We start from the raw sequence: 14,381 nt of genomic DNA, 5'->3' as shown, positions 1-14,381 counted from the left end.
TGCGGTAAACACTTCTGTCTTAATAATTATTGCGTCAACGGAATGTAATGTTTGATATGAACTATGTCTATCACGATCAAAGAACGTAATATACGGAGCTTTTTAAGTAATGTCAAGGCCTTTTCGCGTATTGTCATATACACAAGTTTCATCAAATGCAATGTAAGATTCATAAATATCAGATTCTTCGTTTTTTCCCTTTGTATAATACAAACGTATTTTTTATTTTAATTATCTGATATAAAAATAATACATCATTGTTCAGAGGATACTAAGGATTATGAGCTAACATTAAGAAACTGGCGTCTCTGTACAAAAGAAAATAGATAAAGCTAATTTGCAAAAAAATTGTTGCTACGAAATAGACTGCAAAGATTCGAAGCGTTGTCATCACTTTGTCTCGATAATAAGCTACTTTTAAAAAATATTGTTATTCAAAATTTTTTTTCTACCATCGTATTATTCGCGCGTAAACCTGAAATTTTATTAAAATCTGAAAAACATACCAAAATCTTTCAACAACGATATATTTATGTTTTGTAGAGAAAAAAAAACAAAAAAAATAGTATACTTTTAAATAGATATGGCTTCATCCACGAATTTTTATGATAAAATCACTATAATAAACACTATTTTAGATATTTATAAGTTAAAAAAATTTAGTAGGTAACTCTTAGACTTACTTCTCTATGTTTGATGAGATGTATATTACAATATGTACATTAGATAAGTGCCAATATCACCAATTTGCTGTCACTCTCTTTTTATAAGAATATAGTTTCATATAGAAAACTAAGTTTTTAGTCAATATCAGCGTGTTTCATAGTTTTATGTGTTGAGAAAAACGTATATAACTTATTATCGTCTGTATACTATTCGTACTTTGAATATATTACAATATGTTACTTATCATGGCTGTGAACACAATTACTATTCGACGATGGTAATGATAAATTTTGCAATTTTTTTTATAGATAACGATAATAAAGTGTTATTACACCGGGTACCGTTTGTAATCTGTGCAACGAAAGTGAAATATAAATAGATCTTATCTCAAATTTCCATTAGGAATTCTGTACATCTTTAATGTATAACCTTTTGCGTACAGAGCAAAATATATAGTTCTGGCAAATGGGGAGGAAAAAAGAAATGTATATATATGTATATATGTATAGCTACTGCTTGGGCATTCTTGTTCTGCGCAAGAATCGTTAAATTTCCAAACTGTTGGTTCTTTCAGAACCGTAAACGTTGTGCCCTTCTGTACATTGAATTGAAACTGAAAGCGAAAAGAACTCGCGTAGGATGATTCAGTTATTGCGATAACCGACCATTAATCGCTGTCTTTCTATCACACAGTTATGATATTGAGCTCGCTACTTAAGTGACGGAAGTAATATCTGAAATTATTGTGTACATTTCATCACCGTACACAATCTCCGGTTCCACGTTGCATTGTGCATTGTTTTTTCCTCTTTATCGAATGTGGCCTAGAGCTTGGACTGTGACTAGTATTGTTATTATTATTATTGTTGTTTCCATTACTGTGGAGTGCATGCTTGGCTTTGTTCTGACCGACTATATTGTTGTTGATGCGATGATAATTGCCTTTGAAACTTTGTTGATGATTAGCTGCAACAAAGAAACATTAACAAAAAAATAGCACACGTCAAATGCGAAAGATATCATCGAACGTTATGTATTCGTGTAATCGAAATCTGTTGCAACAACTTAATAATATGCACAAGTAGCAAACAAAATATCAAATATAAATAACAAAATATTAATTGTCGTACCATGAATGGTTGCTTTGAATGCTTTTCTTCCAGAATAATTGTGGATTTGATGACTATTATAAAAGTGCCTATCTTTGTTTTTGTCATTTTCGCTCTTCCCACCAGTGTTCGGAGAATTGCCACGACTACACTCAGAATCCTTAAAAAAACATGTAAATAAATTCAGAATTAATAACGATTCTATACAAAATTAAACAGTATATCATGAAAGGGGGGCTTCGAACTCTTTTCAATATATTATAGGATGTGAAAACAAGTAAATTAAAATATTATATATACAAAAGAAATTAATGTGTATAAAATAATAATGACGACAAAGACATTTTTCTAATACATTTATCATGTACCGTATCACTAGCGGGAGCTGAAAGAGTGGATGCATCAGAACCAGTTGAGCTTGACAGAGAGTCTCCTTCGCCTACGGGTAAGAGGAATGTTTCTTTGATCCACCTACGATAGTATATTACTTCATCGGTCACACGGATTATTCTTCCCAGTATGCTGCAATGAAAGTATCGTTTATTATAATTTACATGTTATACAGGATAAAATGGAATAGAAGAAACAAATAATAAATATCTTACCTTACTTTACTAGCGTCATTGATTAATATATTTGAGGGATTGGCCGCTTGAGAGAGAATACAATAGGCCCAATTAAATGCACTCTTTACATACAAAGCACCGTAACTACTACGGCCGATATCATTCCCAGGTGTGAGTGGGTCTTCTATGCATAATAGAGATGGTCGATGACCATCTATCATATCTCGTTGAATCTATTAATCAACATGTATAATTAATATCAAAAATACTAACTGATACAGAGCCTCTATAATGTAACACAAATATAAATTAGACCTCTTCTTTCGATATATATTGACCACCATCCTTTATGCGAATGCCAGTCTTAACATAATTGAACTTTCTCCCATACAACTCCAGAAATTCAATCAATAACACTCCCAGATTAGTATTTGGGCAATGAATATCCTTTCTCGGATGTAACTGTAATAAATCAAAATTTTGATTCGACAATAGCAATTGATTTCACGAGAAAGTTGACAATAATAAATGTGATTTTAATAGACAATTGTTAGCAACAATTGTACTCACTTGTAAAAAACTGATGGTCATGAGTATTAAACTGTATGAAGATATACCGCCAGTGAACACTTCATTAAGATCTCTTTGTAGTAGAAATTGCTTTAACACCATGACTAACTTCTCCAGAACCGGATATTGCCTCTTATAGGAATTTATCAACTCTGCAGATTTGACGCCGTTATTCATGTTGAAACTAATGTCCACCTTAATTTCACTTTCCTTATCAGTCAGTTTGACGATCGGTACACTGGCCTTATCCAACACTTTAATAGAAGATGGTTCAGCGATATTTCGATCTAATAAAGCACGTTCCAAAGTACGCAAAGGGAGATTTGTCCACATCCCTATTACTACCAAATCTATATCACTGTAATAATAGGAAAGTCTCTATACATATATTTGAAAGTACTTGGCACGCGAGTCTTTGGTAAACAAATATTCTTCTCAGATTAGATTATTCCATCTTTCACTAAAACTCACTTATTTATCCATTAGATAAATTATTACTTAGTTTATCCAAAGGTGGAACAATCAGCCCTCAGATTTATTTACAAATGCATAAAGATACCTACCTTGTAGGCAAATATAAACCAGTGCGAAAGCTACCAAATACTTCGACTTTAGAGTCTGGCCAGAGATCATAAATTACATTTTCTATCCTTTTTACAACTCTCAATCTTAATACATGTTCTTCGTGCGAGGGGCACATATATGAAAAAAAATCTTCTATTTCCTCATGTAATCTAAACAGAAACATAAATCTGTTCAATGTCCAGTATCAATATCTTTAAAATGTATAGGAATAAAATATGCAAATATAAAATAATTCCTGACAAATTACAAAAAAATTTAAGAAATAGAATTTTCATCTGAATTTGAGACATCTTTGTAAAAGATACTCGGCATGCCTTGTCCTTGAGTTTATAATGTATCTCTTGGATAGATACACGAGATATGTTTACAATTTCTTATGTCAGCTAACAATACTTGACGACAAAAATTTTTTTGCAGCTGTTTACGAGCTTTATTTGTAAATCTACTGTAGAAAGAGAGAGAGAGAGAGAGAGAGAGAGAGAGAGAGAGTACGTGTGTGTGTAAAATGTCATGTACAGAAAGGTTCTCCTCTTTCTCCGAAATGACAAATTTAAATCCCAAAAGATTGCTATTACCCCCGGTTATCTCTCTTCTTCTCTTCTTTCAACATCCTGCCAAGTCTTCAATATCACCTGAAGATATTGTAGGCACTTTGTTCAAGCAGGTAGCCAACATAACCTAACAGACAGCCATATGGACCGTGCGGCGCAATCCCTCTCACCTCTGGGTCGATGATATGGAGTCGGATATACTCACCCGATTGTCCCCATGGAGTAATGCTTATTGGTCACACGCCACGGACAGCCGCCGTACTCGCCCACAAGGGCGTCGTAATTATAGTTCATGCCGTAGGTGCTCGCCCGATTTTCGCCTTTCCTGCGGGACGGGTTGTAATAATAGTTGCAGGCGTTGTGGGGCACGCGGTGCTCGCCATTGCCATTGCCAGTGGCACTGCTGTGAACGGCGGCGGATGTAGGCCGGCCGTTACTACCGTTGCTACTGTTGCCGGCATTGGCATTGACATTGGCATTGCCATTGCCATTACCGTTGCCGTTGCCGTTGCCGTTGCCGTTGCCATTGCCGTTGTTACCAGCGCCGAAGCCGACACCGACAGCGTTGCCGGTGCCGGTGCTGTTGGATAACGGCGTGATGCCAGCCGCAGTCGTTGCCGTCGCCGTCGTCGTCGCTGCCGCCGGGCTCGTGTCCAGCGCGAGAAAGTCCTGCTGCAGCCGTACGCCCATCGCATTACTTGTATTCGCGTCGTTACGCAGGGTCAGAACGTCAAGACCCTTCTCGGCCTCCCAAATGTGTAACCAAAGGTCCTTAGCAGGGCCGTACTGCTCCGGTTGGTACCAACCGATGGTCGGATCCATTAAATTGGCGCCGTTGAACGAGGGGGACTCTCTTTAGTCTCCTCCGTGCGTTCGTATGTGTTTGTACAAGTGTGAATGTAAGTGGTGTGTTTGTGTGTGTATGTATGTGTGTGTGGTGTGTGTGTGTGTGCGCCCGCGCGCGCGCGCGCGTTTCCGACGCCGTGCGTGCGTGCGTGCGTGCGTGCGTCGTATGTGCCGTACCGTGTCGTGCGTACGAGCGGTCGTGGACAAACGGGTGGGCGGGCGAGCGGACGGACGGACGGACGAACAAACGGACGGACAGACGAACGGACGGATAGTCGGACAGTCGTGCGAGCGGGCGAGCGAGCGGGCGGGTGGACAGACGGACGGACGCACCACGTCGCGTGTCACTCCCTGTGTCGCTCTCGCGCGCGCGCGCGCGCGCGTTGTCCGGCCTCCTCCCTCGTGCCACAGTAGTCTATCCGGGGCTCTCGGCACTTGTCGCGATATCGTGCACCGTGTATCCGCTCTTCGCAGACGGTCGGGTCGGTCGGCAAGTTAATCGGCGGGCTTGGCGGGTGATCTTTCGATCAGTCAATCGTAACCTGCCAAAGATATCAAACTAAACGAGATTTTCATACACGCACCACGACTCCACGACCGCGGAGCACGACGGAACCGAGCGTAAACCCGAGATTCGCCGACGGCGCCCGATTACCGCGCCGATTAAAGGGGTGATTCTCGTGATATATATCGCAGTCGCACCGTTCTAGCCGGACGGCGGTCGGGACGGACCGCGCTGCGATTGCTCCGATTCGCGCAAGCGTACCGTGCAAACGCGCCCATCGCAGTATTCGCACTTTGCACTTCGCAGAGTGCTTTTCACTGAGAATTCATATTCTTTCCGATTCTTTCGCGAGAATCTCCTGAAGATTGTTCGATAAATATTTCAATGTAATACATAAATTATGAATTATAAATTATTCTGAATCATATTTAAAAGTAATACGACAAATTTTTTGTAGTGACGATTTATCACTTAGATCATAAATAAATTTTTTCAAAATAAAAAATAATATTTTGTAATCTGTGCTCCAATACAAATGTATGGAAATGTATTTATGAAATAAAATGATCAAAATTTTTTTCAACTTTTTAATACAAGTACTTTATGTATTTAAGATTATTTGTGTAAAGTATATATATTGTGATACAAACATTAATTCAGTAAATAAACAAAATATTTGTTTTCAATCTTGTAATTAATTTTTATTTATTCTAAATCTTTGTAATTAATCGGTGAATCGCAATAAATAAACTTTATATGAGTTATTTCGAATACTAAAGTTTTTGTACTAAACATTAAGATTTTTATTATTATTAAAAAAATTGTAGCTTATAGCAATAAAAATGATGACTAATAAAGTAAATAAACTATAAAAAGATGTTCATATAAAAACAGAATGTTATAAATACAATTTTCATATAGTTTATTTAAAGTATAAATATTAATATGTAATATTAATAAGTATAAATATGTTTATTAAACATCTTGAACAGGATGTAAAAATATTATATATCATATTTTTTAAATATTTTAATTCTCGATGAGAATTTTGACAGCAAGCTGGTGTCGCTTCTCTTTCTCTCATATTCGCTTCTCTCTCTTTCTTTCTCCCATCTCCGGTTTCACAACGTAGCAGAGCCAATCGCGGATCGAGTTGGCATTGGCCGATCTCTTTTAAGCCGTGATCAGATTATGCATTGGAAATTGAGATTAGTAAGAATCAGATAGCTAGAATCACACATAATAAAAATTATTGAATACGCATTTAAATACACTCACGTTTTAATTGTGCTATGTTTGTACTTTTTATAACTCTTTATAACTTATTATTTTGTACATACACAATACATTTAGTGAGGTTAGTCACGTGAGGTTAGTCATATGACTTGAATACTGAAAGCTTATCAGTTGAGATTGAAATTAAAGATTGAAAAAATAGACAGAGTCCTATATTTTAATCTGCAATCTCGGCCTATTCTGTTCTCATTGGTCGAACATCAATTTTAATCTCAATCTTAATCTCAATCTCAATCTCCAATACATAGTTTGATCACGACTTTAGGATGTCTTATGTGGCGTACAACGCTCTACAATCAATCTGGAGCTCTATTCTTGAAAAGAAATGTATTGGGTCATCTAAAAAGTATCCGCGGTTTTTTGTCACTAGATGTGTGTTGATGGTCATATATCTAGTGACAAAGTACCGCGGATACTTTTTAGATGACCCAATATTTTCCTAATTTTTCGTATACTTTTTTTTGAGAATAAAGGTAAAATCACATGGTGCGGAAAAGGACTGCGGAATTGAGAATGCGTCGTTGAAACAACCGCTTAGCGCTGTTCGGAACGCAGAAAAACGCTGATTGGCTTTTATGACGCATTTTTTATTCCGCAGTCGTTTTCCGCACCATGTAATTTTATTCTAAGGGCCTTGTTCGTATTGCCTGTGCTTTCATTGTGTTTTCGGCTTTATATTCTAATACCATAGGTATTAGGTCTGTTTTTTTATTGCTGCACTCTGAACCGGTGCAATAAGTTAAAATGAAAGAAATGTATATTTGTTTTATTTCAACTTATTGCACTGTGTGTACTAGTGCAGAAAGTGTAGCAATAAAAACACATCTACATGGACGTCCTAACCTCAATAGTCGTCAATTTTAACGCTTAGTATCTCGGTTTACGGAGCAGAACAATACTCCTTTTTCTGCCAGATTCTTTCATTTCGCGTCGAATGAATCCAATTTCATTAAAATCAAAGTGGAAGGAGGTTTTCTAAACAATTACCGAACATATTATGTATATACTTACATATATGAGTAAACGAACGGAGCGAATTACGCATTCCGGTACGAACGTTATGTACATATGTAATTCTGATAGATCGAACGAGAAGAAGTGATCTCTCTTTTCGTTGATCCTTCGTCATAATGCTAAAGTTGAACAAATTTGTGACTAAGGTTGTTCGTGGCTTCGTACAATGTGCATGTGTGACATATTGCGTGTACGAGTATGTAGGCGATATTGTCGTGGTAAGGACGCGATTACGCATTTTTTTTTATTTATCATTATCAGATTTGATGCATTTTGACAACATAATTATTGCTGATGTAATTATAGTGCAGTGGTCCATCCATGGAGCCCACTTTGTACACTAATGACGTCTTACTTCTGGAACGAATATCAGTTAGATTGCAAAGGCTTGAGAAGGGGGACATTGTCATTTCCAAATGTCCCAACAATCCGGAGCAGAATATATGCAAGCGAATCATAGGCCTGCCTGGCGATAAAATAAGGAATGGCTTCATTGTAACTACGGTAAATTTTAAGTTATCGAAACAGGTTTTGATAATGTTTTTGGTCTCTAGAGAATTACATTGCATACATCTTACTCTCTCTCCTTTGGTTAATAGTTTTGCATGAATTATAGAGAAAAATACATTGATAAATGTACTGATAAATTATTTTTTTATAGATACCTTACGGACACGTTTGGCTGGAAGGTGACAATAGAAATAATTCTACAGATTCACGAATATATGGACCAGTACCTCATGGATTGTTACGTGGGCGAGCTTTATGTAAAATACTTCCTTTGAGAGATATAACTATGTTTACAACCAAATATGCAACTTAAATTATTTTTTATATTTAATAGATATTTGTATTAATTGAAGATTGCAAGAATATTTACTTAGTTATATTTGATTTAGACTAGATTTAAGAAAATAAAAAATTCTTGATGTATTATATGCAATTAGTGACATAAAAGCGTCGTTTTTTAAAAAAACAAAAACAGTATATTATATATATACATATATATATATACATATATATATATATATATATATATAAAACAGTATTTTATATAAATATAGTTGTACTTTTTTTATTACTTTATATCTCTACCTGTATTCTAAGTGTTTTAAACTTAAATATTATATATTTTTTTATATAGCAAAATATATAGGAAAACTTTAACTGTTGAATTTGATTATTCCTTAAAAGACTCATGATGCAGAGGAGAGATAGTCCTGTATTCAGAACGCACTTACAGCAATGTTAGCGCACTAACGTGCTATAATTTACGTTACGCATACTATAGAATTTCAGAGATAAAAGCGCGTTAATACGGATCTTAATATATAAATGATTATCTGTAAAATTCTACATGCTTCGCATGATTGTAACAAATAAACTGATCGTATTATCAATAGTGAAAATAATTAAAACTTACAAAAATAGTACGCGGAAAGATATAGCGTAATAAAAATATTCTTTATCACTCTGTGTGGCATGTTACATTACAAGGTTGCTTGAAAGTCGTTGAACAAGATTATCTCGACGTAAGCAGCGTTTGCTTGCGAAACAGTTAGTATACTCCAGGACATCGTGGTGATTACTTCGTTTCTGCAATGTGAGTGCTAATTCCTTTATATACGATTGCATTTTAAATTAATAATGTTGATAGCATGAATATATAATTAGAATTTACAGTTGCTTCTTAATTGCTGATTCGATTTCCAAAAATCGATCTACATACTGTTTTCACTTTTGATAAGTCTCAAATGTTTCTATTAAGCCGGTTCTACATTAGTTGCAAGCCGATCGTGAGTTTGTTGCGACAGCCAATATGAAGCGTTGATTTCAAAATGTAGAACCGGCTTTACTTTTAAGTTACCTGTTTACATATATAGTTCCATATTCAGAACGCGCTTTTATCTTTGAAATTCTATAACATGCGTAACGTAAAGAATAGTATGTTAGCGCGCTAACATCGTAAACGCGTTCTGAATACGGGCCATAATGTCCTTTAAATATTGGCACTTTGAAACGCAGCCATTTTGTCCAACACGTTTTGGAACTGATTTAACTCAACATATTTTTATAGCGTTTTCGAGTGCAGTGGGTTTGAAGCCGACCCAATCCGGTTAATCCATGTTTGACCCGAAAGTATCATGACCTCGTCCGATTAGAAATCAAAGTGAAGCATAAAACGGTTGCACAATAGGGCTGCCTTCAGAATTATCATCTGGATGCACCCAGATGTTCTTTTATCTTTGTTTAACATTCGTGAACAACAAGAATAAAACTACATTTGGGTGCATCTGGACAACGATTTTGAACGCAGCCCAGTTGAGTCTGCTGAATGCACTCATTCATTATATGAAAAATTTTTTACCGGGATATTTAATTATTTATCCTTGTTTTATAATTAATAAGTACATTTATTCACTATAAGCAGAGAAAGAAAAGCTTTCGGATAAACTTTTGGGCGCTAATTTTCTAAATATCGCGGCCCTGCTTACAGCTTAAAAAAGTATTTTATAAATAAAGATCTGCTGTTATATAAATATTAGGTTTTTGCATGCCTAATATAACACAATAATAAAAAAATTAATACAAAATCACATGGCGTCTAAAATTAATATTTTTAAACGTTATTTTAGATGTATATATATACAGGGTCCGGCAAAATGATCTCCCACATTTTGCACCGCCACTGTCCCCGAACCACTGAAGAGAGGGGGAGCTTAGCGTAGTCGGTTGATAGCTCACGCCTTGCCATTTCAGTTGTCGTCATGAATTGGACGGGCGAGCATCGTGCCTTCGTTATCGAAACATTTATGAAAAGTAACGAATCTGTGATTACGACGCAAAGAACTTCGTACTCATTTCGCACTTGGTAGACATGCTTCAGTTCCAGATCGCAAAACAATACTGTTGTGGGTTTCAAATTTTAGAGCTACAGGTTCAGCTTTAAAAAGAAAATCAACTGGTAGACCCAGAAGTGTTCGGACACCTGAAAATGTTGCAGCTGTAAGAGAAGCAGTTGAACGATCTCCTAGCTGTTCAGATGTTAAACATGCCTTTTAGAAATCTAGAAACTTTTAGAAACTTTTAGAAATCAGCTTCGAATGTGTATCGAAAAAAATGGTCACCACTTGGACTCTGTAATTTTCAAAACTCAATAAAAACAAATGGCATAGCATAAATTTTCAGTTAATAAAAATAAAATCTAAATAGCATTTACAATGGCGTTTTTATTAAAGATTAAAATGTGGGAGATCATTTTGCCGGACCCTGTAGATACCTCTGACGTCTAATAGACGTCTATCCGATCTTGCATTTCTTCCGAAGTATACATCAAAATAATAATTATAATTAAATACACATACATCATGTATATATTACACATATCGCCGAAATTAAGATAAAATCAATAGAAAGTTACTATAATTAGTATCCGTATCAAGCGCACATCGTAAACTAGATCTAGGTCAATGTTAAACTGATAAAACTTCTTCTTTTTCGAAAAATTTAGATGGTGACTTTACGATGGGGCATCGCTAGCGCAGGAAAAATTTCGCATGATTTTGTAACAGCACTGCAATCTTTACCAGCTGATGAGCATAATGTCATCGCCGTTGCAGCGCGACAGTTGTCGCGTGCGAAGGATTTTGCAAAGTTGCACGAAATTAAGACGGTTTACGACGATTATGAGAAACTAGGATTGAACAAGGATATCGGTACATGATAATTGCGAATTGTATTAATTTTATGCAATTATAATAAAATTTCATTGTGATATCATAATGAAAAAAAATTTCATAATATAATATTTTTTAGAATTTTTCATACTTTAAATTTATATTTTTTGAAAAATATCCTAAAATTTTTTTGGATTTTATGTTTTTATTGGAAATTAAAATAGAATGAGAAATCTTAAGATATTTTTAAATTCTCTAGTAAAAAGAATTCTCATAATGTTTTCTTATAATATTAAACAAAATTTTTCTGTATTTTAAATTTATGAAGTATTTGTATGTCTCCGTAAAAATTGTTTTAAATTCAATTTAATATACTTGTATTTGTCATATTTGTATATGTTTCAAGACATCGTATATATCGGAGCGATTCACCCTCAACACTTCGACATCGCGATGCTTATGCTGAAACACGGCAAGCATGTCCTGTGCGAAAAGCCATTGACGATGAACCTAAAGCAGACCACTGAATTGATTAATTACGCGAAAAGTAAAAATCTGTTCTTAATGGAAGCCGTGTGGAGCCGTTGTTTTCCTGTATATGATATTGTTAGAAAGGAAATCGCGTCTGGTAACATAGGCGATATTCATCAAGTGATCGTTTCTTTCGGTTTTCAAATGCTTGATGTGGATCGGATAACGTAATGTTTATTAACTGTTTTAGCGTCTAAAAGAAGCGAGGCAATTAATTAATTAATCAATCAATTTACAGCTTGAAAGAGTTAGGCGGCGGATCAATTCTTGATCTTGGCATTTATTGTTTGCAATTTGCCTGCTTGGTATATAATAACGAAATGCCGGAGAGTATTAAGGCGGCTGGAATTCTGAATAAGAACGGCGTCGATATGAGCATGTCGGCTACTTTGATCTACAAAGGAAATCGCACCGCAACAATCACGACAAATGCGCTGGTTGACCTGCCGAATGAGGCGTACATTTGCGGTACCAAGGGTATGATAAAAGTGCCTAGTTTTTGGTGTCCGACAAAGGTGGAATTGCCGAGCGGCACTGTACAGACGTCGCTACCAAAATTAAAGCACGAGGTTAACTACATAAATTCCGCCGGACTTTCCTACGAAGCTGTCGAAGCTCGTAACTGCATTTTGAAAGGTAAACCTGTCAGTATTCTAATCCGCCGGTCGAGTCTCTCATCTTTTATGAGTTACTTTAATAATCTCAAGAGACAAATTGTGAAAATATTGCACAATTATGGCATCTTGAATTAACGATAATTTTGCAATAATTGCGCTAAGATGATGTGCCATAACGCAACAGCTTTGTCAGAAATTTCTAAATGATGCATGAAATTAATTAAGCAAACAGTTATTAATATTTTAGAAGGTCAAGTTTTTGCATTTGTTTTTATTAGGATATCGTCCGTATAATTACAGATTACCGAATTTATGCAACATTTTGTCATATAACTTAATAAATGCTGTCCTTATCGAGAAATGTTTTTATAATAATAACAAAATTGATTTTTGTTATTATTATAAAATCACATAATCATAATATCGATAATTATAATATTGAATATTTTATGTTTAATTATTATGTTTAATTTTGCAGGTTTGATAGAAAGTCCAAAGATATCGCACGACACATCCTTATTGCTGGCGAAGCTGGAGGATGAATTGCGTAGACAATTAGGCGTTGTGTATCTTCAAGATTGAAAAACTATATATATTTTTTAAAAATAAGATATATATTCAATTTATATTATGTCATGTATAAATTCAGAGAGAAGATTTTTTCTAAATATATCTGTAGCTACAAGTTGTAATAAAAAAATCTTTCTCTAAATTCTTATTTTTTTAAAATGTATCGTTGGAAAAAATAATTGATAGAGATCAATTGAGAACAACAGAATTTCTAATAGTTTATGTCGTTTTCTATAAGTTTATATCATTTTCTATCATTGATCTCACGAACGTATATTACACCCGACCTGTGTGTGTGCGTGCGCGCGCGCGCGCGCGTGTGTGTGTGTGTGTGTTATGATTAATACTTGAATTATTTTTAATTTGAAATAGAATTTTCAAATAAATAGAAACGGATCAATCTCGTAGAAGACCTCTACTATCCCCGCCGATTATAATCCCTAACAGCATAATTCATCGGCGCAATATTGGTCCAACATATCTCCAATGTATGCCAATGTTTAACCAACGTTTCGCCAATGAATTCTGGTGTTAGGGATCGACCTCTTTTCAATTATTTTATTAATTATTTTTGGTACAATATATTTTATTACATTTTGTTAAAATTTGATAAAATATAAAATTATATAAAGTACAATTTAATTATACTCATTCGCAATATTTTACGTAAAAGAATAAGTGCAGATAATCGTAGGCTCAAGAGATTAAATCTAATAATGTATATAATGCCTATATATGAGCCAATATTGTTAATATGTGAAATAATCAAAACTTTATTAAATAATACAAATGCATGATACGCTCGTATTGAATTAGATCACTGCGTATTCCCACTTTTGTCTAAGCTACGTCATACATGTAGAGTCGAGACAAATTGACTGCGATTTAATGACATAAGTTTTTCGACTGTTTCTATGAAATTTAAGTAATAATTAAACTAATATTAAAAAAATGTTATTTATGTAATAATTTAAATAATATATTTATTCAAAATATTATACTTTTATAATAGCGTTTTCGAGCGGATTTGCCCCAATTTGGGTTGGATAATGTTCTACTATTGGTTGACGTTACATGTTCCATCAATAAGAGAGCATACAACGTCATTAATTCAATCTAGATTGGTGCAAATCCGTTCGGGTTGAATACGCTATAAGTGAGTTATATACTCGTATTCACAGTCAAACCTTATATTTAAGGCTTCCTTAAATTTATCTTTAGATACTTTACGAATTATTTTAGAGGCTGCTGAGCATCTAAAGATAAATTTAAGTCTTA

At 34.9% G+C, this 14,381-nt stretch overlaps 3 protein-coding genes across 4 annotated transcripts; 2 read left to right on the top strand and 1 right to left on the bottom strand.

Moving 5' to 3' along the window:
• Positions 1-183: 183 nt before the first annotated feature.
• Positions 184-5,519, bottom strand: LOC105154188 (terminal nucleotidyltransferase 4B). Its single transcript, XM_011069545.2, has 8 exons — positions 4,253-5,519; positions 3,475-3,645; positions 2,912-3,269; positions 2,657-2,803; positions 2,381-2,574; positions 2,144-2,297; positions 1,797-1,935; positions 184-1,632 (listed from the first exon to the last, which is right to left on the bottom strand). The coding sequence occupies exons 1-8, from the start codon at positions 4,867-4,869 to the stop codon at positions 1,424-1,426; spliced, it is 1,989 nt and encodes a 662-aa protein (XP_011067847.1). The 5' UTR covers positions 4,870-5,519; the 3' UTR covers positions 184-1,423.
• Positions 5,520-7,344: 1,825 nt separating this feature from the next.
• On the top strand, positions 7,345-8,690 carry LOC105154187 (mitochondrial inner membrane protease subunit 1). The gene is made up of 3 exons (XM_011069544.2): positions 7,345-7,926; positions 8,015-8,212; positions 8,370-8,690. Exons 1-3 carry the CDS (start codon positions 7,825-7,827, stop codon positions 8,529-8,531), a joined length of 462 nt encoding a protein of 153 aa, XP_011067846.1. The 5' UTR covers positions 7,345-7,824; the 3' UTR covers positions 8,532-8,690.
• A 462-nt stretch (positions 8,691-9,152) lies between these two features.
• Positions 9,153-13,245, top strand: LOC105154186 (trans-1,2-dihydrobenzene-1,2-diol dehydrogenase). 2 transcript variants are annotated; one of them, XM_011069542.2, is made up of 5 exons: positions 9,153-9,311; positions 11,220-11,424; positions 11,792-12,083; positions 12,155-12,552; positions 13,012-13,245. In XM_011069542.2, the coding sequence occupies exons 2-5, from the start codon at positions 11,220-11,222 to the stop codon at positions 13,113-13,115; spliced, it is 999 nt and encodes a 332-aa protein (XP_011067844.1). In that variant the 5' UTR covers positions 9,153-9,311; the 3' UTR covers positions 13,116-13,245. The 2 variants fall into 2 exon arrangements, with proteins under 2 accessions (XP_011067844.1, XP_011067845.1); XM_011069543.2 differs by lacking the exon at positions 9,153-9,311 and adding an exon at positions 10,455-10,714.
• The last annotated feature ends 1,136 nt before the right edge of the window (positions 13,246-14,381 follow it).

This window comes from Acromyrmex echinatior, chromosome 7 (genome assembly GCF_024713525.1).
Source record: "Acromyrmex echinatior isolate Ae372 chromosome 7, ASM2471352v2, whole genome shotgun sequence".
In the NCBI taxonomy this organism is placed as follows: Eukaryota; Metazoa; Arthropoda; class Insecta; order Hymenoptera; family Formicidae; genus Acromyrmex; species Acromyrmex echinatior.
Note: the sequence above shows the minus strand (reverse complement) of the source record. Positions and strands in the feature narration are given on the sequence as shown.